Consider the following 24,722-nt stretch of genomic DNA (forward strand, 5'->3'; position numbering starts at 1 on the left):
CACTTACGGGTGACAACTCTTACCTACATTTTCGGTCTCCTCTCCTTCACAAGGTACGTGCTTACCAGTCCTCCTCTTCCTTTCATTGCTACTCAGTCTAACCTTGGCGTCCTTCTTGCTACACCTTTTCTCTGTCTCTGTTTTGATGACTGGATCCTTTGTCTATCCTAAAGCGATTTTCAAACTCTCTTCTACATTTCCACTTGTTAGGCATGTCCCAAGAAGAGGCACATGTAAGCAACTGAAATCCCACAATACCTCTGAGAACAGTTGGTGGGGTTTGAGCTATCATCTCTTTATCCCCTTGCTGATAGTAGGGCTGTGGCATTCCTTTGTACACAGGAGGAAGAATTTAAGAAAATGGGCTCTGATGTGTACCAGGCTTGGCCCCAAAGTCTTTTGTGTGTTAGTTATATGCCTTAAGTAGGTCTAACATTCTAGTCAATGAAAAAAATGGGGTCATTAATAGTACCTCTCCTATGCAATAGTGGACATAGGATGTTTTTTAGTTTAATGATAACATAATTAGTTCAAAAATAGAATTTAGTTCTATCATTAAATGTATCGTTATTTCTTCAAAGATGAGTATTCAAAGTGAAGCAGTAATTATAATAATCTCAAAGAATTGGCCTCAAGGAAAATAAAACCTCTATCATGCAGCTAATAGCTACATAGGGAAAATGGTATTGTACAGTGGATGTCCTTGTGAGCAGCATGACACACATAGCCGTAGTGTTCTCCCTTCATAAAGTAGTATTGGGATACTGTGGGGTCTCTACAGGAAGCAGTTAGCAATGCCCAGTCTGGGTCACCACTGAAGTGGTGTCTAAATCGGAATAATGGACTAGCATATTTTTCAAAGCTATGCTTAAGAACTTCTAACATGTCAAAGATGGGGTGATAAGATCTAAAGCCTTTGTACTAAGATACGGTCCAGTCTATCTGCCCCTTTAGCTTATAATTCAAGGGATGGGGCATCAGAACAGAAATAGTCAGAATGAGGCTTGGCTACTGCCAACAAACTAAAGAAAAAGTGGGAATAACTTTTTTTTCTTTTATTAAAAGAACCTGTAACTGTAGAACTCAGAACCCAGGATTAAGCTCACACAATGCAACCGTATCTGTGTTATGTAACATGGGGAAAACATAGGGACAAAGTTTACGGCTAGCAGATGCTAGTATAGGAGGCTACCGAGCATCTGAAATGGAGCTAATGGAATCACCATGTGTTATTAAAAGAAGACAGCACAGCAGGGAGGGAGAAAAAGAGGCAAAAATGTCTCCAACAATGTGTTATCCTGAACATACATGGAAATGGCACTGTTCTCTATTGAATCAAATAAACCATACCATTAAAATCAATGTTACATGCTTACTTTTACTTTTAGAAAATGTGGCTATTTGAAAAAAAGTTAAGTGTACATGTAGTTCAGTTGCAGTTTTTGCTTCCCATGTGGCTCCCATGCTGGTCTATCTTGGCATAACTCTTTGTTCTGCCTCCCATATCAAAGCAGTATTTTTAATCCAGTGTTCCACAAATAAAAACAACTGTATTGCTAAAATATACTAAATGTATATGCCTTATGAAAACATCAAAATTCAAAACTTTATAAAAAGTAAATGCTATTAAAACAACATTTTTTTTAACCTTGAAAACCTCCTCATTTAAGTCAGTCATTACTTAAAGAGGGAAGAAAGGATAATTCTAACAGGACAGTGAGAGCAGCTAAAGGTGAAGAATGTACCACATCACGTGAGATAAATGATAGGGCTGGCACTGTAGTCCACTGACGGAGAGCATGTCTGGGATGTACGACCCCAGTCCCAACCAAAAAAATCAATGATATCTCCTTTAGTTTTTGCAAATTAAATCTGATTTTAAGTAACTCTCAAAATATATCTCCACAGTTAAAAATTAAATTACAAACCATATTAGAGAGTTATTCAGTTATAGCAAGATATTGATTTCTGCAAATGAATTGCAGACTCAAATACAGCTAAAAAATATCATTTTTTAAAAGTAAGAAAAAATAATAGGTTATCTGAGAGTTTTTGCTACGGATTTCTGTACTCAATTTCCAGCAATCACGTTTCTACCCATTGTTGTTTGTTGTTAGTAGGAAATGAACTCTTTCCAAATTCTCCCAGAGAACAAAGTTACCAACTCGCTAGCTAGTTTAGTGACCCACCCCTGCCTCATGAGTTAATCTTCTCCTTTATAGCTAAATCTCTTCTTACGGGACATTATCTGCATCCTGAGGAATACAAAAACCAGCTACTGAATGGTCTCATACTTCCATAAAAAGCAGTGGGGTTTAATTTCTGGAAGCAATCTACGTAACCTGAAGACCCAGCAAGGTCGGGGTGGAAAGGCTAGGACCACACATACGAACTCCCCTTGAGCGCCCCAAACCGCCATCACTATCGTCACACGAGGATTACTAACAGAAACTCACTGGTAGAGTATGCTTGTAAAAAGGATCAATTACAGGCACCCTCCCCTGTATCTGCAGGAAGGTAACACACAGAAAGAGCAAAGCTCGTCACTGTGAGAGCTTCTGACTACTGTGCGGAGCGCGCACACGCAGGCGGGATGGTGACCCATATGCTGAGGGGCGGGCGGGGAAATAAGCTATCTCAGAGTCCCATGAGGGATTCATCCTTTTAAGCCTCAGCCAGAGACTGTCTAAAGATTTGTAGACCAAAGTATCCATACTAATAGTTTATTCCATTAAATCTCAGAATCACATTTGACAAGTATTTACGTTCAACCAAATGGTCCCTAGTTACATAAGTGCCAATGTTACTTTCCAGAACAATCATAAAAGCAAAATTGTGACAGAAGATATGGAAGACATTCTGGTAAGGTGACTGGTGTGGGAGGGGTAAGGTATTCTCTGAGTGGTGATAAAGATCCTCTGTCCCCTGCACCCCATTTCAGAGGACTGGTTAAGCTCAAGGCAGATGACATAACCTTCCTTCTTTTTCTATGAGCTGCACAGCACAGCACTGGTGAGGGGGAGCAGGAGATATTATACAGTGATGAGGAATCAGTTAAAGGTGTCCTGCCATAAACTAACTCGCTTTTTCCTAATGGGTATCTTTCAAATCTCCCTACTGAGCCATGTGAGACTTAACAGAGAAGTTCCACAGGTATGGGTTTTTTATGTTTTTTGATATTTTTATTTCACAAGCTGCACTAGTCCAAATGAGCAGAACTTGTAGAATATAACAAGAGCAGCACTTAGTAAGGAGGTAAGGCGTTCTACTTCCTGCTGCCGTTAAACAGTCGTGGGCTTGAGCAAGCACTTAGCGTCTGTGCATTTTACTTTTCACCTGTTACAGCAAGTGCTGAATTAGGCCAATACTCTTTTTTAACCCATTCATTTAATCTTAAAATTAAATTTATAACTGTACATAATGTTTTTCAGATTATATGGACACAGATACGCATATATAAACTTAATCTACTACTGCATTTGATATCTGTGGAGAAGGATTGTGGCTTCTTCATTTTAAAACTTTAAATGGTGCCTGGTACAGCTGAAATAGAGCCTGTGCTCTATCAGTGATAGTTAATGGCAATCAAGCTGTTATCCCTGTACTGAAAAAAAAACCCCAAAAACCCCTGCAAGACCCCTTAATGAGACACCCTAGACTCAGCACCCTGGGTACCACTAACTTACTTGCTCTATCTGTGAGGGACAAGCAGCCCAACCTGCAGGCTAAATGTTAAAGTGTAACACTAATTGCTGCAGAACCTTTTCAGTCTTGCAATTTAAGCCCATGGCTCATGTGCATTCTAGTCATTACTTTACAAGGCAGCACCATGCTACTGGCACTGACAGAGGGAGACAGCAGCTACTGTGACAGGAAAGCGGGCAAAACCAGCTCATTACAACTGAAGCAAATGTACTCCAGTCAATCTCAAGTAAAACTTGAAAGCATCTTCTTTTACCTCCGAGACATAGTTGTATAAGCATTACCCAGCCTAGAATGAGACCAAAAAATGCTCCAGTTCACAAGCAAATGGAGGTGAAGAAAAATCTTCCTCAGTTAATAACCTAAGTTTGCTTCCTACTATTTCCTGACAAAAGCTTGTCACAGATCCTGGATTATCCGGAAATACAGTGTGTTCCAAGCACCCAGACTTAGTCAGATGTACTCTGCTTGGTCCAGCCTGCTCTGGGTCAGGACATGTGAACGCTACTCAATTTCCTGAGTGTAGAAATGTGTGAGGATAAATCCCTAGGCTCTGCAAACCACTAGCCAACCTCCATTTTTTGTTGTTGTCTTTGAGACTGCTTCCCAATAGCTGCTCCTCCATGGCTTCTTCTTGCTGGTCACATCACGCAAGAAACTTGTCAAGCTAACTTGGGAGACAGAGCCTGGTGTGGCCAGACAGACTACTAGCAAGGATGGAGGAAAGTTCAATTTTAAAACGTCCAAGGAGACAGGGAAGCCCTCTTTTCTTATCCTACTCTGTGTTATTCCTGTTTCAGCCTGTGCCTCGGTGTGCAGGGGTCTGCCTGGGGCCAGGTCACTGAAGGCCACGGAAGCCAGCACAGCCCCAGCAGCACAAGCTGACTGGCAGTTTGTGGCTGGCAAATGTGTATTTTCAAGCACTCTCTTCACTAAAATAACAGGCTGGACTTCACAAAATGAACAGAGACTCCAAACAACAAAAAAACAACCCAGCATCTATCCTAACATTGCAAATTTCTTAGATATTACAGATGTCGCCCGACACTGCATGCATTTGCTTCCCATCTGTGAACAAAACTGAAGCATCACAAGATGAATTTGAATGCAACGTTAACCTTCACTTCAGTTTTTTCTTTCCTGAGCTGACGACACAATTTTAGTATTATCACAACGGAGCTTCTGGCTAGGAAAAAAAAAAGAAATTAATGGATGGATTTTAAAAAGCTTGGGGACTTAAAAAAAACAAACAACTTTCAAATATCTATACTTGATGGTGCAAAGAGCCAAGATGAATGTATTTCAAATGCAACTTCCAAACTAAACTCACAAATTACTACCATTATGCTAAGTGTTAGCTACCCCACTGTGCAGTTTTGCTTTGTGAATTTTTACCTTCCTCTATGAACACTTTTAGCCACTGATCGCACAGCCTTTCAATGTTTTCTGCCTTTTCCTTTAAATAAACTGGCTGTGGCTCCTTCCATCTGGTTCCCCTTCCGTCAGCAACCCTGCACCTGTTCACACCTCCTCTCCTGTTGGATTCCACTGAACATTTCCTCCTCTGCCAGGGCTATTCTGGCACTCGCAACCTTTCTGTCATTCAATCCATCTGTCAGAAGTGAACTTTGTTTACCGCAAGCTTCTGCTTTCTTCTTCAAGAAGCGAAGCCCCTCAAGGTCATTGTCAAGTGAACTGTCGGCAGGGACTGAAATCCTCTCCTGCCAGCCAGCAGAAGATGAAGTTCTGTTGTGTAATTCACTTGTGAAAATTACTTTTGGGTTCGGGAAGACAATAATTTGGAGTCAAAGTAGTAAAGACAGGGTGTTTTAATGATCGTTTGTAAAAGCAGACAGCTGATATGTATTTTCTTCATGTGTGTCTGCACTTCCCATTATATCAAGGATGAACTATATGTACCAGAAGCAAAATAAAAGTTTTAAAGTGAAATCAAAATATCACAAACAAGCTTACACCATGTAAAAATTGCTTCATAGTATGTAGCATTAACTTGAGGGATAAATATTTTCACTAATGAATTAGCCAAGGAGAAAGTATTCCAATTAAGAAATTTTACACCGAAAGGCTTAAAATGTGCAAATGTGTACCATTTCAATATTAAGCTAAGGATTAACACACAGCTCCATCACTGCTTCGAAAAACTTAGAACCCGGAATATACATAGCAACCCATGAACATTTTAAATCTAACACTGAAAAATAAGGTTCTGCTTAAATAATAAGAAAATCGAGGCTGCCAAGTAAGCACAGAATCCACCTAGAGACGTGTGAGCTGCCTGACCGATCATTTTGTGAAGAACAGCAACCCACAGAAATGAAGTGGGAACTGGATATTCTGTTAAATGTAGATTGTTATCCACAGCTACGGGGTACTTAGTCTCACAAGACAGACATAGACCCCTCTAGGGTTTAATCGCTTATTAGTATTTTCAGATACTCTTATTCTACAGGAAAGAAAAAAATAACAGTGACTCTCTTCAAATTTATTGATTTAAATTTATAAGGGGAAGCTGGTTTGTTTGTTTTTTAAAGTATGTAACCAAAGCCTCATCACAATGCACACCTAAATATGACAGGATGGCATTCAGTCAGGGGGCTGCAGGACACTGTATAGGATCACCCCCGGATTTAATCAGATCTCAGATGCTTATGCTAATTAACTCCAAAAGCCTGCGAATTTTTAAATAAATTCCTCAAAATTTAAAGAATTCAAGCTTTTCTTTTAAAAATTGAAAGCAAGTTTTAATTTTTAACTAGTCAAGAAAACACAGGGAATTTAAAATTTGAATCTGAGGGTTTGGATTGGTTAAATATGGACAATTTATAAAACAAGTTTTTCTCTAAGCAGTTTTCTGGACATGTGAAGGAAATCATTGTTGCGAAATACAAAGCCAAACAAAATTTACAGCTTAAAATCTAAATGAAGATACATTTTTAGCACCAATTCCCACTGTATTACTAACCTTAAATATATTATTTAAATCCTTTTATAATATGCAATGATATTTAGTATACAGATTTTATATAGAAAATATGGGCTCAATGGGGCGTATTCTTTTCTTACCTCCCTGAAATATAATTTCTAAATAGTTTCTACTTCATGTGAAGAAAATTTCAAAACGGATGTGCCTAGCAAGCTTAATGCCTTTCTGGATATTTTTTCTCTTTAGTGTAATCTGTGTTCGATGGGAGTTTGGTCACCTGGATCCCCCGCTTCTGAATGGCACTGAGCAAGTGCCGGTGATTAGGTCACTTGTGTGGTGCATGTGCTCCATAAAAGAAGCAAGCATCAGCAGAAGGCTAGTCTAGCACAGGCTCCTCGCGCCTCGGTGAAAGAGCCCTTGCCCCCAGAACTCTGTGGTTCAGAAAGACACTGGGAGCCTTCTTTTGGAAATTGATAGATAAGACCAAGAACAAAGGGAAAGAGCCATCACTTCAGCAGCACTTGCAGCACCACTCGGGTGCCTGAGTGCATGCACACATACTTGCTTCCCTTCTGTAAAAGCACAAGGCAAAGAAAAGGAGCAGCGTCAGGGCTACTCTTACCGAAGAGCCTACTCAGGAATTCAGAGAGCACAAATGTTTTCTGCCTAACATGCAATGTGTTCAGCTTAATCGTCGAAACAGGAAAACTAAGGAGGAGAAAGTTTAGTTTGATAACAACACCTGAAACATAATTCTACAGAAAAAAAAAAGGCACCAGTTACATTGCCAGGTTGCAGTAGAGAAGAGGAAAGCCGTTTCTAAGGGCACTACTAGGTGAAGACTGAGCTGATGTCGTTCACATCTTTAATGCCAGTTTTCCTAAAACAGCATATGGGTGTGGGATGGAAGGTAAAACATGTAGGCTCCTTAATAAAGAACTGATGTTTAGCTTCTCTTCATTCTGAATGTGCCTGGCTGTTCTGCTTTTCTAAGAACTGTACAGGCTGGAGACACTACCATTTGCTCTGGCTTATTGATTTTTGTCTGCCAATGTTATTTTGACAACAGAGGATATCCATTTTCCACCCTTTCTCTCAGCTACCTTTAGGCAAGCCCTGCTTTAACACATAAAAATATTGCAGTTCTATAGGACAAAGACCTGAGATGTTTTCATAGACTCGATGAGGGGGAAATGGGCTTGCAAGATTTCTGCTAAGAGCTAGGAGAGACTAAATGACAACTTTAAATCTGCTGCAGTCATTTACTAATGTGCCGCTGTATCAAATAAGTTTGATTTTTTGACAGCACCAAATTAGATTTATTGCAAAAACTGCTGCATAAATAGCATATGGCTATGTTATACCACCTATTTCAAATCCTGGTAATGTTTCCCCCTCCCCCTCTAAAATGAATAAGTAGAGCCAAGCTATAAACCTTCTGGGGAAAAAAAGGGAAAAAGAAAGATACAAGTTTGAAAGCAGATGTAGAAGGCCTGGATCTCATTGTCAAAGTCATAGCATTTGTACAAATGTCCTGACCCATCCTGATTGGTGACCCCTTAATGCACAATTACATTTAACCCCCCCCCCCTCGCTCTTTCAAGTCATTTGATTTTTGTTTTAAGGTTTGGGCTCTGAATTTTGCTTAGAGTTTGTTTTCTACAATTACATGGAGCAAAAACAATGAGCAAGTGGCTCTATGTCAAACTTACACTTATACTAGGTTATAAGGAATTATTAAGGAGAAATGCACACATCATCTGGTGGCTTTTAGTTTTCATTTGTGAGAGACTTCTGTGGTAGAAATCATACCAGAAAGTCTTTTCTAATTTTACGTATGGTCCTGGTGCTGCAAAATGATGGGTAAAATATATAAAGCTATCACTCTGTGTGCCACAATGGAGACTAGAGTGGCAGAGCCACACATGCTGCAAAATTCAAAGTCCCACGGAAACTGACACTGAAAACTCATGCAATGAATTCAGACGAGCAGTTCCTCCCTTCTCAGTCTCTCTCTAATACTCAAGCCCACTTCCAAGTTTGACACAATCCAAGTCAATTCTCTGCTTTGAACAAAAGTTTTAGTTTGTCCATAGATGGGAAAGACACTGCAAGGTCTTCTCTCAGACCAATGGGCACACCACTGCAAACATCATGGCACTCAGCTACCCCGCAGGCTCCCTCTCTGTGGTCAGTCTTCCCAGCTGCCCTATCTGTTACTGTCTGATTAGTTCTGCTAAGGAGCCCCTCCCCTGCCAGCTTTCAGTGCCATCTGTTCTACACAAGATGGCTGCTGCCCAGCAACCTAACACTGCCCTCCTACCTGGCACCCGGCTACCATCCTTACCCCAAAGTGCTAACACAGGTTCTCGCTGCTGGCAGAGTCAGGATTTCATTACTACTACTTTGACAAGTGCAGGGTTGTTTGTAATTTCTCTTTTATCCTGATTTTGATTGTACAACCACCTCCCACTGATTCAGTTTGCTTCAGTTTTGTTGCTCACAGATTTTACTCTCCACATTAATCTCCCTCTGGCATGTTACTGCATCTGTTCCCTTTTTTATTATTAATTTTCAAATTCCCACCATTTTTGACAAAAAGGAGGTAATCTACACTCTGTTTCTGCCCATTTCATTTTCTTTAATTTGGAAGATAAGTATGAAAGCATGCCAAAGAAGTTAATTCTCCGTTAACAGTTTGTTTTCTGGCATCCCTAAGCCTTTGTATATGAGAAACAGATAGGGATAAATGTTGACAGATCACAACAGCAGAGTCGAACCATCCCTGACTCTGATGAAAAGCAAACATATAAAACAGCATCTAAGAAGTTTATTAGTGGCATGAGCTGTCTCTGGCACCATTATTTCCTCTACTTTTAACAGATAATTCTTTGTGAAAATCAGTCTGCGTGCAGATCAAAATTTGGGTTCTCTACAGTTCTGCCACGGGCTTTCTTTTTGCTCTAGATGGATTTCATTATTTCTTAATAGGATTATCATCCTTTCTCAGCTGAAACACTGCTGACCAATTCAACCACTAAGGCTTCTGAATAAATGTTTCCTTTCAGAGACAGGTAAAGAACTGAAGAGCCATCAGTGTTCCCAGTAGAACGTAAGGAGCCCCCAGTTGCAGTGCTGCTTCCATTAGCCAAGGACAGTATGAGGAAGGAAAAGAAAGGGCAGCATTCCCTCTCAAGACAAAGACTAGGTAAGATTAGAGAAAAGGAAACAACACATTTAACAGAATACTCTCTGTGGCCTTAATTTGTTTACACTACAACCTTGCCAAAGAGGGCTAGCTAGAGTAATGGGTCATTCCCTCAACTGGCCTCCAGTTTTCTAGACTGAATGTTGTGATAACTATTAGTTTATTTTACATGGAGTCATATTAAAGCAGTGACATCCCTGAACAGATATACACACAATCCGTCTCTCTGGTTTACATAACTCTGTGCTAACATGATTTTCCATATCCATGCATCCTCATCAAGGCACAGTTAAGATCTGAAGGAAATGAGGTGCCGTTGGGGCTTTCCCTGAAGGTGACAGAACAAGGACGTGTCAAAATCATGTGACGCCCAGCCCGCTGAGGCACACCAGGTCAGCTTCTGGAAACCCAAATGACCAGCCCCCACCACTCCATGGACACCATAAGTGAAATGACACATTTTGTACATGTATTGCAATAGTAGAGGTGCATTCATATAAAATTACCCCTCTACCTCTCGGTCCATTCTTTTGGTAAATCTCTTAGGCAGAAAAGGGCTCTGGTAAGGACAACAAAGTTTCTGAGGCTGACTTCTTGCAATATCTTCTCTGGAAAAGGAATCCTTCCTAGACCTCAAAAGACAAGCAACCCATCCTTCCCTGTACAGCCAAGGACATGAGAGTGGTTCCCAGTTCTCTCTGAGATGACAGGAAGCATGCTGAGGAGACCACACATACTATACTTAGCTAGATGTCTGCCTGACAGGATGCTCCCGGATGCTGCTTTAATCTACCACTTGATACTTGCTGAGCTAAAACTAACTTTATCTGACCCCGACCCCTAACTGCATATAAGGCCTAACTGTATACCAGTGTGTTCCCCATGATGCAGGCCTAACTGTGTATCAGTGTGTTCCCCATGATGCAGACTTTGGTCTGTGTTGCAGTCACTGATGAGACTGAAAAATTTCTCAGCCTCTTAAACCATCTCAGGGTTCTTAATAAGCTTCATGTTTTGCCATCAATGACTCATTGTATAATAAATGTGTGACTATTAAATAAAAAAAAATGAGTGATGCCTAATAACTGACCTACTAAACAAAAACATGTAGAACAGAGAAGGTGGTTGAGAAGAAATTAAATAACATTAAGCCAATTACTTGTTTTCTTCCCTCCTTTTATCTTACAATAATATCGGAGAACAGAAATGTCTTTTAGACATGCTCTGCCTTGGGAGTATTATACTAACAGCACGCTGTTGCCTTCTCCCTTCTATTTTCATTGAACTTGATGCTCGTTGTTGTTGAGTCAGGCAAGTGGTGTGGGCAATACTTTCTCGGTTTCCTCTGGGCTTCTTCAGAAAATGAGTTGGCTGCTGCCGCCACCATGCTCCAGGCTGTGGGTCTGTGTGGCAGGGGAGAAGAGAGCAACCCCAGCGTGGATTTTCATTGCACACACATTTGGGCATTGCAGAACTGAGAGGAGCGAGCCAGGGAATGTTGAGCAGAACCTGCAGACACACATTTGCTGGCAGCCTCAGACTCAAGCCTCTTTGCCCCAGGCCACACTGAGACCAGGGTGTCTCGCCTGTCAGACAGGTGGAAAGACCACGCACAGGCAATGTGGTGTCCACCAGAGCAAAATGGAATGGCTCTCTTTTCCTGGCTCTTTGACAGCCTGCTTTCCCTGATAGTGGGTGGGGGAGGAAAAGAGGATGCAATTTATAACAGCACCAAGGCCATCTATTTTGAGCCTTGAAGATGTTGGTTGCACATATATTCATTTAAAATTATTTTTGACACGTTCTCTGCTTAATTTATTCATGAAAGGAGTACAAGAGGGGGAAAATGAGCTTAACTTTTAAATGGAAACTTTAGGCTAAAAATTCTTGAATAAAACTCAAGAGGAAAAAATTGAAGTTAACTGTGCAGCATTAAGAAATACATTGATGCCACACTGTCTTCCTCAAATGAGGCCAGTGGAGCTCAGGGTAGTGACCTAAGCTAACTGATAAATGCACTTCTTTCTCGTTTTTTTTCTTAACAGCAATGAGCAGAGTTAAGTTTATGCTAAACACTTGATGTCAAGCTTGGTGTTGGGCTGGAAATAAGAGAGGGTTGGATCCTGGCTCCTGAGAGAAGATTTTACAACCGTCCAAGTCTACCTATCTCTGAATACACACACACACACACACACACACACACACACACACACGAATATGAATATATGAATAAGATTGGGGCATCTAATGGCCTACTTCAAACCCTGCCTTTTCTCCCTCTTCCTTGTAATTTCAAGCTTCTCCTTACAAGACTTATGTTCTTGGGCTGGAGAGATGGCTCAGCAGTTAAGAGCACTGACTGCTCTTCCAGAGGTCCTGAGTTTAATTCCCAGCAACCACATGGTGGCTCACAATCATCTACAATGTGATCTGATGTCCTCTTCTGGCCTTCAGGAGTACAAGAAGGCAGAGCAATGTATACATAATAAACAAATAAATTAAAAAAAAAGACTTCTGTTCTTTATTAAGAACTGCTCTCCTTCTAACTCAGTGTTAGCACTGAGATACAGAACATCTCCAACTTCTTATAATCAAACAAGTTTGTTTGAATTCCTGATCATTTGCAAAGCTCTAGTTTTAAAAGCTGCATTAAAATGAACTGCACACTTAATTTTAAAAACAACACCCACTCCCGTTTTTAAAAAGCTCCTCCTTCATCGCCTCTCCATAGGTGCTGTGGGTGTGTGTCTCGGTGGTCACTGTGAGCATGACGTGCACAAGGCCCTGAGTTCAACTCCTAATACAGAGTGAGAAGAGAGGGAGGGAGAGGAGGGAAGAAGGGAACCGTGACTGTGTCTACACAGAGATACATTACGTTCTATATTGACACAATGTTTATGATTCTCACCGCACACACTCGCAGCAAGCAGACACTGCTGCAGGGAACCAGGCAGTGTGCAGCACATGCATTCTTGCAAAGACTTCATTCTCTTAATTAAACAACCCAGCAACCTCTTTGGATTTATGTTGGCAGTGGGCAATATGAATCTCAGATTAACATGAACACAGAATTTCTCTTCTTTATCCTCTTCCCACTCTAAACTATTTCTCAGGCAAAGAAAAAAATTAGTGATCATATTTTAAAGCTAACAGGGACAATGGAGCAAATACCTGATCTCCTTACCCAGGACCCTTCACACCTTCCCCTTAGTTAAAGAACTTCCTCTGGCAAAGTGTAACTTTCCCCCGGCTCCTTGTGGCTTCCCTAGACTGCAGACCACCAGATCCCAGAGGCAGGCATGCACGTATAGACACAATCTGCTGTTAAGGAAGCAATCCTGGGATGGAAGATTTTGGGAGTGAAGCTTGGGAAGTCACATACGTGAAAGCTGAGGTCAAAGGCAGCTCCTTTATATTCAGTTTCAGAACGGAGGATCTGATCCACGAGATGGAAAAATCTGAGTGAATGAGCCATCATCAGACAAAGAGAGCTTTGCCATAAATGACTTCAATATGACACCGCTGTGGCATTGCTGCCAGTCCCCAATCCGTGGAAGCAAAAGGCCAGCTGCACTTGCACTGTATTTCTTCCTTGGAGGATTTCTAAGAATTCAGACAGTCTTGACTCATGCTGGTAGTCTGAGCAGTCTAACTCAAGAAAGCATTTGTAGCAGTTGTTATCTGGAAGCTGAATGTCCCAGAATGTTCTAGAAAGAAAGTCTTAATCACCTGTTGTCCACCACAATAGGATAGACTATGACTCCCTTGCTGTGGCTTTTCTCAATTTCAAAACAATGTAAAAGCTCAGGTGCAACTTGCTATCTATCTAGGTCAGAGGTCAGATCTTCCCATATGGGTCAGAAAAGTAGGTCAGTGCATAATCTCACTTAGATTGCTGCCCTGAAAATTCTTTGAAAAACAGCTTATGTAAAAGGGGAAATAATAACTTTCATGGTAGTCACGCTGATAAAAGCAGGAATCTACAGGTTTAATGATAGGTATGTCTCCCATTTGCACTAAGGGCAATTCAAGTCCAAGGATTCCTACAGGAATTTCCCTCCAGGTCAGAGATGAGAAAAAGGATACAGGGTTTAAAAAAGAAAGTAAGTCAATGAGGTACAATAGTTCTGTGGAAGGACGTCCACCACAATACGTAGCTATCAAGTCACACAAGCATTCAGAGATTGTTGCTCTAGAGAGCTTTGTCACAAATTAACTTGCCACATAAAGAAAAGTCCTATGAAGGGATTGAAATCTTATAGTTCTCAAGATATCTGGATTTATTAAAAACAGCTGTTCATGACTGTTAGTATTACAGTTAGTAATAGCCAGAATCTGGAAACAACCTAGATGTTACTCAACTGAAGAATGGATGAAGAAACTGTGGTACATTTACTCAGTGAAATACTATTCAGCTATTAAAAACAAGAAAATCTTGAAATTTGCAGGCAAATGGATGGAACTAGGAATGTCCAACCTGAGTGAGGTAACCCACACTCAGAAAGACACACATGGTATATACTCACTTATAAGTGGATATTAGCCCAACATAGATGTCCTCTGAGAGACTGTACCCAGTGGGGGATCAGGACAGATGCTGCGACTTGATGCCGGACTCTGGGCAGAGTGCTGAGAGTTGTATGGAAGAGTGAGGGGACGGAAGGACCCAGAGGGTTCAGGAGCCCCACAAAGAGAGCATCAAGGCTGGAGGATCTGACCCAGGGGGCTGCACAAACTGTTGCACCATCCAAGGACAATGTATGCAAATAACCTAGACTCCCTGTTCAGATATAGCCAAAGGACAGATCATTCTCCAAGGTTGTGGGGGTAGCAGGGACTGCCTCTGATATGAACTCTGGTGGCCCTGATCTCATCACTTTGCCGTGGTAGGGAGGCCATAGGGGCACACTGAGGAAGGGGATGCAGGCTATCCAGATGAGACCTGATAGGCTGTGGTTATATGGTAGGGGAGAAGGGCCTCTTCTGTCAGAGGTCTAGGGGAGGGGAATAGGGCAGAAGAGGGAGGGACGTTGGGAACAAGGAGATACAAGTAAGGGGATAACAATCAGGATGTAATCTGAATAAATTATAATAAAAAATTTTAATGTAAATATGTATGTATATATAATATATTATATATATATATATATATATATATATATATATATATATATATATGGATTTCAACCTATTTGTAAAGCCTCCTTCTTCTTGATAAAAACAAAGTCCAAGAGAATGACAGTTTCATTGCAAACATTTTAAATGGACAATAAAGGGCTAAAGGCAATGGCCATTCCCCTCCCACTAATTTGTAACAGGAACAAGTGTTTACTGACCCTTTCTGTACTGATAAGAATACACATCACTACAGTTGGGAACAGGGCAGAAGAGGGAGGGAGAGTGGGAACCGGAAGGTACAAGTGAGGGGATAACAATCAGGATGTAATCTGAGTCCTATTACAAATTAGCGTTACTGATTTTCTCAGTTGTCTTTCGGGAACAATCACATTTATCCATTTCCCTAGTAATTTACATAGAATTACAGCCTAATGGATAAGGGATTAACTTGATAGGCAAATTACTGGGGTTCAAAATCTGCTTCTAGAACATATGAGCTGAATGACCTTAGATGACTCATTTTACTTCTCCATAACTTGGGAAAACAGGAGACTTCATCTAGTGAAGCTCCTACAAGACAGCACAGCTGGCCTTTGGCCTGGTTCCTGGAGCACAGCACTGGGCTCAGTGAGTGCTCACTGGCACCTCTGGTTTTTAGCTTTATTCTAAAATCCATTATGGGGATCAGGTCACCAAACAGAAACCAAAGTGAGAATACTCTTAACCTAAGGGATTTCCCTCAAGGGGGATGGAGAAATAAAGTGAAGGAAGTTCTCTGTTCTACAGGGAGTCACCGGGAATGGCTGCAGCAGGGAAATTAGGATCAGGGAGATCCTGAAAAGAACATAAGGCTATAATTAGGCTAGAAGCAGCCACAGAGGTGTTCTACTTGTTGAGAATGGTGAAAGGAGGAAAAAGCCCACCTCTATAAGAGTTGTTGTATCTGGCTGGAAATCGGCAGCGAGGGTTAGTGGAGAGAAAGCGTGTGGGGAGGCTAGAGCCAGCCAGAATGACTTGCATGTCCATGCTAAGTGATGTGACCTCCATGACAGCATGTGTGGCCCAATGGAGGCTTTGAGAGCAAGATGGCAGTCAAGATGGTGGCATGTGAGTATCCCTAGCAAGGGTTAGCTGGAGGTTGGACAGGTATTAGGTGACTACATCCATAAGCCCTGTTACAACAAGCAGGAATGGCAAGATGAGTGACAGTGCTAAGAAATCCTTGTGAAGGGAAACTTAAGGAAACATCTTATGCAAAGGACATTTGAAACAATCTAAGTGCTCAGAGATAGGAACTTAAACATAGGTTATAAATCAGTTAGAATTACTACCAGTTACAATAAAAATAAATGAATAAATAATGTTGTCTCATCTCATTACACAAGTAAGTAGACCTAAAGAATTAAGTAATTTGTCAAAAGATTAAAAAACAGTGCACTCCCAAAGGAGAAGCTATGATCCAGGTGTGTCTTCACAGGCCTAGACACACTTTATGATGTCCCTTAGGCCTCAAATCATCTTTCTTCATTCTTTTATATATATATATATATATATATATAAAGACCTTGCCTCACTTTTGTTGGCCAGTGGCTCCTTTCCATTGAAGTTAAAAACAGGGTCCTCGAACTACAACAGGATTGTATTTCAGTGGTAGGGTGTATGCTTAGCAATGCATATGGCCCAAGATGGGGGAAAAAGATCTTTTTCCCCCCTGCAATGCTTTCAACACATTCCTATATTTATGTATCTTTGTACACTTGTGCCTTATCTAGAATTTTAGAATCTATCTATCTATCTATCTATCTATCTATCTATCTATCTATTATTTACCTAATATCTATCTACCTATCTGTCTGTCTATCTAATCATATAGCTCTGTGTGGAGGAGTCCAGATCTAAAGTTCTAGCCGTAACCTTTCGCCTCACACAAATCTACCCTGCCACCGACACTCAGGCCTCCCAATACAATGTATTCTCTTCTTGTGCTGCTGGTTGAATCTGAGGATTATCCAATCACGCTAACTAGAAATGGTGGAGCCACTTCTAACCGCTCCTCTCACACTTGTTCCTGTGAGCACATGAGCCCCTTCCACGAGGCGGGGAGGCCGTGACCCCAGCATCATTACCACCCCCCAGGCTTCTATGCTTCCTCTCTGATGGAACCCCAAAATATTCTCTTCCACAGTCAATTTTCAAATTACTTTTCACTCATCTTCTAGAAATACACACTTGAATCTGCCCTAGATGGTGCTCCCTTGAAGCAGCTGAGAAATGCAGCTTTCTCTGCAAATGGCCAGATAGGAAGTATTCAGGTTTGCAGATCTCATCCGCCTTAGCTAGCACAGTCATCCATCACACCCAGGATAACTGTGGCCAGGTCCCACAAAAATCCATTTAAATTCGATTGTGTATTATCAAATATTATTTTGACTTGCTCCAATTATTAAAGCAGCATAAAACTATTCTTCACGCATTTCTCATACAAACACAAACAGCAGGCCAGATGTGGGCCATGATATTTAGATGCTGACTACCTTAACCAGGGCCTCTTCTCCAACCTCAGTGTCCACAATGTTGCATAAGGATCCTAATTCAGAATGTTCACTGTGTCGGCAGACAAGCCTCTCAGAACCAAGTTCCACAATACGGCCCATGACACTTCCTATGGCTTCTCCTTGAGAAGCTTTCTAGTCTTAGCTCCTACGTCCCAGCAAACTTTACAGTAAAGCTTACATTTTCCCCAAATTTATATCTTTGCATATATTGATCCCTTATCTAAACTTTTTGTCCTATCTTTTTCCTCTTTGGAAATACTGCCATGAATTTACTTTACTTATTAAGACCACGCCAAACATGCCCAGCCACATCACCAGTTACTCCTGCCCACGCATGTCTGCAGTAGCCCTGACTTCCAGCACTGTACTGCTGTGACACTCCATTATAATTCCATAGAAGAGCAGGCTCCTTTAGCTTAGACTGAGCAACCCAAGGGCAAAAACTGACTCTTCTTTTCCTCTATATGCTTAAGGATAAATGAAGTACTTAAAATCTTGTAGGTGGTGAATAAATAATTGTGTACAAAGTAAACATTACACTCACCAGCAAGGTCCTTCAATAAAGGCTGAGTTTCTTTCTTTTCCTTTCTTTCTTTCTTTCTTTCTTTCTTTCTTTCTTTCTTTCTTTCTTTCTCTTTCTTTTTTTTAGACATGGTTTCTCTGTGTAGCCCTGACTGTCCTGGAACTCGCTTTGTAGACCAGGCTGGCCTGGAACTCAGAGAACCACCTGCTTCTGCCTCCTGAGTGCAGGCATGTGCCACCACTGCCACTGAACTTCTATTTTCCAACTTTAATGCAATGTGAATTTAAGGAAGCACAAATATCTAAAGTGATAGATGATTCTTTCATAATTTTCTACAGCTTTTTACTTTTGTTTTAATTTTTTTCTCTGCCTATATAGATCTGACTCACTATTTCTCTATCATCTCAAAACATGATTTTCATATTTACTTTTAAAATTTAGCTAGAAGGTGTCAGTCAAAATGTTTGAGAGTGAATGGTGAAACTCTTACTTGCAGGGGGTTCTGTACTTCAACTGACCTACGCAAAACCCGGAAAATGTCCTGTTTCCCAGTTCCACTCCTGGGTGTACTGAACGAACAGAGAATGGCGAGGGTAAAAACTCTAAAAAGATGCCTGTACTAGAAACACTGAGCCCGGTGGCCCAGGATGACTGTCAGTGTCCAGGAGCGATGGGCCTGCTTCCCTGGAGTTGTAATTGTCATGTTTTAAATGTATCATCGTGGTTTTTATTGAACATGAATATAAATGAAGCATAAAATGCTTATAAAAAGTACTTTGCAGTGCTTATGGTGCTTATTTGAAAGTAGCCAATAAGCTTTATTTCTATAAAGTGGACTTACATTTTTGTAGAATATGTGTAAGTGAAGCCCAGAAGAAAAGCTCCTCAGGGAACGAGGCACAACCTTTTCTCTTAAGAACAAAGGACTTAGTTACCGCGCGTGCATTTCAGCAGTGACTGCGGCTCAATACGCTCCACTTGCAGGGGCTGATCTTGTCAAATGGTACAAACTGAGTGCCAGAAAACTCTACAGACTTTGACTCCAGAAATTAACTCCAAACACGACAGAATTGCAAAGGGGCAAAGCAGCATTAATATTTATTCAGCAGCACTTGCTCATACCAAGACATTAAACGCTGTCCCATTTCTGTGGCTTAGTGGGGTTCAGCACAGAAATGGTTGGTTCTCAATAGAAGTCTGACAGAAAAGAAAGACTAGCACAGGAATGGGGCGAGTAGTATACTCAGCGCCACGGAGACAGTGCTTTAAGTGGGCACTAAAAGAGCAGCTATTATTCTGCAATATTAAGCATTTTTCCTCATAAACGTGTTTCATCTGTTGGGGCTTTCCCCAGGGATCAGACATGTCTAAATGCTTTCTTTTCTCTCTTCTCTTTTCTCTCCCCTCTCTTGCTGCTTAAATCAGAAGGTGTCAAACCATTTGGAAGATTACCATAACAAAATGTTGGGTTTAAAAAAAATTTTTTTTTAACAAAGTTTGATTTTAACAGAACTGGAGGCATCTTAGCACTAGCCCAAAACTTTGGGAGGTTCACCAACCTCTAGAATATTTTTTTTTCTCCAAATGCAGGCTGTTCAAGTAGTGCTTTTCTCCATCTGTTAGTGTACCGTGCTCAGAATTACATTGTCATATTTAATGCAAAAGGGATCATTCCCCTTTCGTAGTTTAAATTCAACATAAGACTGTAATTGGAAGATCAGCGTTTTCCTATTTTGTAAATTAAATATCATAAACTTACATGTGTATGTAGACAAAATTTCCCCCTAAAACCGAGACACTCTGAGAACTGAACAAACACAGAGCTTGATGTAAGAACGGAAAGCTGCCCTAATACCACAGTGAGAAGGAGACTGCAGTGCTGGCGAGGAGTGCCTACGTCCCTGTCTTTCTGTGTATGTCCATATGTGTGTCCACACACATGCATGTGAGTGTGTGTGTGTGTGTGTGTGTGTGTAATACAGAAAACGCACAATGCTTGCAACCTAGAGTCCCATTTTAATTTCGAATGAGCTATATGCTCACTGCAGACAGACCAGTGATGACTGCACCACAGTTCAAAACCTTGCTGCAGTAAACCTGCTCACAGTAACCAGCTGAAAGCCAACAGTCTCAATCAACTTCACGTCTAAATGTTGCTCCTAAGGAAACACATTCCTTAGTTTTGCATCAGCTCCATTTCAGTCTGATCCTAGCATGTCTCCTCCTTTTGTCTCTTTCACCACTGACAGAAGAATCTGGTTATTTTCATAAATACATTTCCTCAGAGTCTTCATTTCAATATTTTTATTAGACATAGAATTAATAGGAGAGGTGGTGGTGGTGGTGGAAGAAATGTGTCATCTTGCTTATGTTGATAAAGAATCACTTAAATATTTGAGCACTGCAGACAAACGGTTTTGTAATATATCAGTGCTTCCCTGCCACGCTCGTCATTCACGTGCCTGGGTGTTTTGCTTGCCACGTCTCCACTTCCCATAATATTCCTGAAAGCTGTGTGTGAAGTGAATGACTAAGAGTGACAGGAACAACTGTTTGGAAGCCCGTGGCAGGGATCCGTGGGCTGCCCTGGGTGGCGAGTGCACAATGCGATTAGGACATACCTGGTGAGGTGCAGTTGGCGCTCGGACTCGCCCAGCAGCTCTGTTACTCGCAGGCACTCCTGTCTGGCCCGAGCTGCGTTCTGCTGCTCCTGTTCCACATGCTGCTTGCTTTCGCTCAGTTCTAGTCTCAATTTTTCTATTTCCTTAGGAAGACAAAACGAGAAAAAAAAAATCCATACTTGAACTCAAAATTAGTTCTCTTTTATTTCTTCCATGAATCTTAATTTTTAAAAAAAATCACTCAAAAATTTAGACTGGCTTAAGTCCACGACAGACAGAGAGAAGTATGACACCTACAAACGCCCAGACAGGAAGCAGCCATGGATCGTGAGAACTCGATCTAAAACATCAAACAACTGAGTGTGAATCATGAAAATAATTGATGACCTACTTTCGTGCAAAGGCTTGCACTCTTTAAGGAGCAATCTTAATCTCACCTACACTACCTTTAAAATGTTTAAGAGATCTGATCAGGTTCAGGCAGTGACACTGATCAAATATGTGACATTTAAACTTCAAAAGACAAATTTATAATTTTATTTGGATGTCACAGAAACCAAACTAAAGGTTAAAACAATTTGTTTTTAGAAAAATGTGAAGTGTTAGAAAGGCATTAGCGCAATGCTTAATAGTACTGTAAATAATTTAGGAACAGGCTCAGCATGAGGACCATCAGCCTGAGAGCATGAGGCTTTGGAGCACTTTATATATTAAAACCTGTGTTGCCAGGTACACAGAGCACTCTAACATGAAGAACATACATGTATGAACATGCACAGTAGCTCATTGTTTGGTTTGAGGAAGAAATTCCTTGTCTTGCTGATACTCAAATGTTTCAAAGCAAAAACTTATACTGTACACATTTTTGGTAGTTTATACATTAAAGAAAAAATATCATTCATCACAGAATGTCTATGACGTTAAGCAAATCAAAGAAGCTGGACATTAAAAAAGAGACCATGAAAACAAGAAAAGCAAAAAAGTTCAGTCATATTTTCAACTTCATATACAATAAGCAAGAAGCAAGTTAGCTACAGAAAATCCAATATGTTTTCACATCTGACCAGATCATTTTAACACATTATTTACACATACTTTAAAATGTTCTTGTGTCTTTTCTCAATATTTTTTCTCAATATTCTAAGTAAGTTCCAACTACATTCCATATATCATCTAAGATAAAACACATGACTCATTTTTTCTTATATTTATAAAGCTTTCTTCAGTTTATCCCATCAAAATAGTATATTACCAGCAATATAATAAAGTAAACTGCTATATGCTTTCAAATATTTTATTTTTAAAATCTATATACTTAAAGGTACATTACTTTCATTCAGAATAGGTTTTTATATCTTTCAGATTGGAATACCAAAGAAACCTGAAATATTTCTTTAAAATATTTTAAGTTATACTAACATTTTTGTAGTTGTACAATCAAACATAAATTTGTAAAACATAATAGGAATGTCAGTAAGTTTTATTTGTCTAGAATTTATGAAATTAAAAGCAAGGAAATCTAGAATTGGAGTTATATGTTAGCATTAAAACTTCAAAACTTCACTCAATATTTTCTTTTACATCATACTATTTATAAAAATCTGTGCTAATTATGATCAACGCAGAGAATTCACCTTTTTTTCTGAATTCAGCAGATAACAATTCATGGGGTAGATCTCTCTCTCTCTCTCTCTCTCTCTCTCTCTCTGTCTCTCTCCTCTCTCTCTGTCTCTCTCTGTCTCTCTCTCTCTCTCCCCTCTCTCTCTCTGTCTCTCTCTGTCTCTCTCTCTCTCTGTCTCTCTCTCTCTCTCTGTCTCTCTCTCTCTGTCTCTCTCTCTGTCTCTCTCTCTGTCTCTCTCTGTCTCTCTCTCTCTGTCTCTCTCTCTCTGTCTCTCTCTCTCTCTCTCTCTCTCTCTCTCTCTCTCTCACACACACACACACACACACACACACACACACAGCAAGTTAGTTATAGAGGAAAACTCCATGCCCCATAAAGTGTGGGCGGATAGGCTAGCATGAGGTAAAAGTGAGAACACTGTGAAGGCACCCGAACCCCGTGGGTGGGAGGATTGGATCTCACCACTTGAGACCATGAACTATAGCTTATTTGTCTTTATGAATGGAGGAAGACAGTGGCTTAAACAGATATACAATTTGAGAAGCTCAGTTTAACAAACTGGATCAATGTGTATGATAAATTTTAGGCAGCAAGGAATGACAGATGGAAAACGCTGAGCAGATAGTAGCAATATTTCAGACAGAAGTAGACAGACTTAGAACTATAAAAGAAAAACAGTGACTTAATAAAAAAAGGAGACGCATCTGCTGAGGCCCAGGGTCTGGATCCCTAAGCCCCATGTAAAAGCCAGGCTTGAAGGTGCTGCCCTGCAACCCCCATGGCCTGGAGGACAGAAGCAGGGCAAATTACTAGCCAGCCAGTGTCATCCACGCGACGAGCTTCTGGTTCAGTGAGAGACCCTATCTCAAAAAGTGGGGCACAAGAGAGGAAAATACCTGACACCAACCTCTGACCTAGATACATGCACACACACACACACACACACACACACACACACACACACGGGGGGGGGGTGGGGGGGACAGGGAGCAAACAGATACACTAGTGTATTTCATTAAGCGGATACAAAAGAGTGACAGAAAGAAAGCAAATCCCAAACGTCCTTAAAAAAGAATAGACTCATTTTTTTGTAAGCATCTCAATAACAACACATGCACTTCATGCCATTTTAAGTTTACAGCAGCTGTTTTCATATCCTCATGTAGTCAAGCAGCTGCACTAAAAGTCAGTCATACGTACAGACAAAGAACCCAGTTTCAAGAGCCCACACAAACCAGAGCATCAGTACTCTTCACCTCTGTGACCTCGGACAAGTCATACTTTCTTTAATCTAAAATTAAAGGGATGACTGGAGCTAGTTCCTAAGACTGTGGTGAAGACCAGGAAGGATAATATCAGGAAAGAATGACCTGGCAGAGGACATCTGGCTGGCTGTAAGCATCCCTGATTGAGGGCTGAGGGTACCACTCAAAGTGAAGCATCTGCCTAGGACAGGTGAAAGCCTGAGTCCCAATCCCAGCACCACCAAGGAACAAGGCAATTTAACCCAATAAGCCTTCCCCTCCCTTACAAAAGAACTATCTTGCTATAAACCATACAAAATGGTATCTATTCTAATTTCAAACTGTGAAACGCCTTTTAGTTAGGAAGATGGAGAATGAGGGCCTGCTTCTGAGTATGTGTGCCAGCAAAGGAGCTCAATGGGACCGATAATCAAAACCAACAAATAATCTCACCAGCTGGATGGAGGTTCAACACTTAGCTCCCTGAGTCAGGAAAACCTGCCATGGCACCAACTCCAACAGTTAGAAGAGAAACCTCTTGCCAGAAATGCCATGCTCCCACTGGCAGGATAACCCTGCGCCTCACCCAACTAGGTCAGGGCCATTTCCTGGCTGCAGATTAGTGGCTGGGGATGAAAGACCAATGATTATCATAGGCCAAATGTACATTCCTCTCAAAGTACACTATTAACCTGATGGCTACGATGCAGTATGACACAGCCATCTTTTGGCCAGCTGGGTGACAGGAGGTCCACATAGCTTTACACCTCACCAAAAGACATACCTCAAATCATAACCACAGGAGCTGGGGAAAGTGTAGCTCACTGGTAAAACACTTGCCTAGCCATGTGCACAGCCAGGGACACTGTCCTCAGAAACAAAAGAATAAAAGAAAATGAAAACAAAATCATGAATACAGTCAGCAGAATGACAAAAGGTGGAAGCTGTAGTGGATGGCTGCTCCGGACCTCTCACTGTATAGCTCACGGGCCTTAGGGGAGAAGTTATTACTGTTAGTCTGCTAAATTGACACAAGTAGCATCATTACTCCTAATGATTTATATGCTACCCTCATAAATCAGAGAATCTCAATCCTCATGGAGAAACTTCTTGCAGTAGAAAGCCCCTAACACAGACCCACAACTGGCCATGCAGTTCTCACTTGTGGGTGACACATCTACATCCC

The 24,722-nt window shown here is 40.9% G+C and overlaps 1 protein-coding gene across 6 annotated transcripts in view; it reads right to left on the reverse strand.

Annotated features, from left to right (window-relative positions):
* Nucleotides 1-24,722, reverse strand: part of SDCCAG8 (SHH signaling and ciliogenesis regulator SDCCAG8) — a 204,073-nt gene that overhangs the window by 94,198 nt on the left and 85,153 nt on the right. For all 6 annotated transcript variants that reach the window (XR_014774790.1, XR_014774791.1, XR_014774792.1 and 3 more), the window contains one exon: nucleotides 20,672-20,814. Coding sequence is in view for 2 of the 6 variants with exons in the window: in XM_084758220.1 (XP_084614346.1) it covers nucleotides 20,672-20,814 (143 nt within the window). In the remaining 4 variants the exon portion in view is untranslated. The remainder of the gene's footprint in view (nucleotides 1-20,671; nucleotides 20,815-24,722) is intronic.

Source organism: Acomys minous, assembly GCF_964271855.1.
Source record: "Acomys minous genome assembly, chromosome: 1".
In the NCBI taxonomy this organism is placed as follows: Eukaryota; Metazoa; Chordata; class Mammalia; order Rodentia; family Muridae; genus Acomys; species Acomys minous.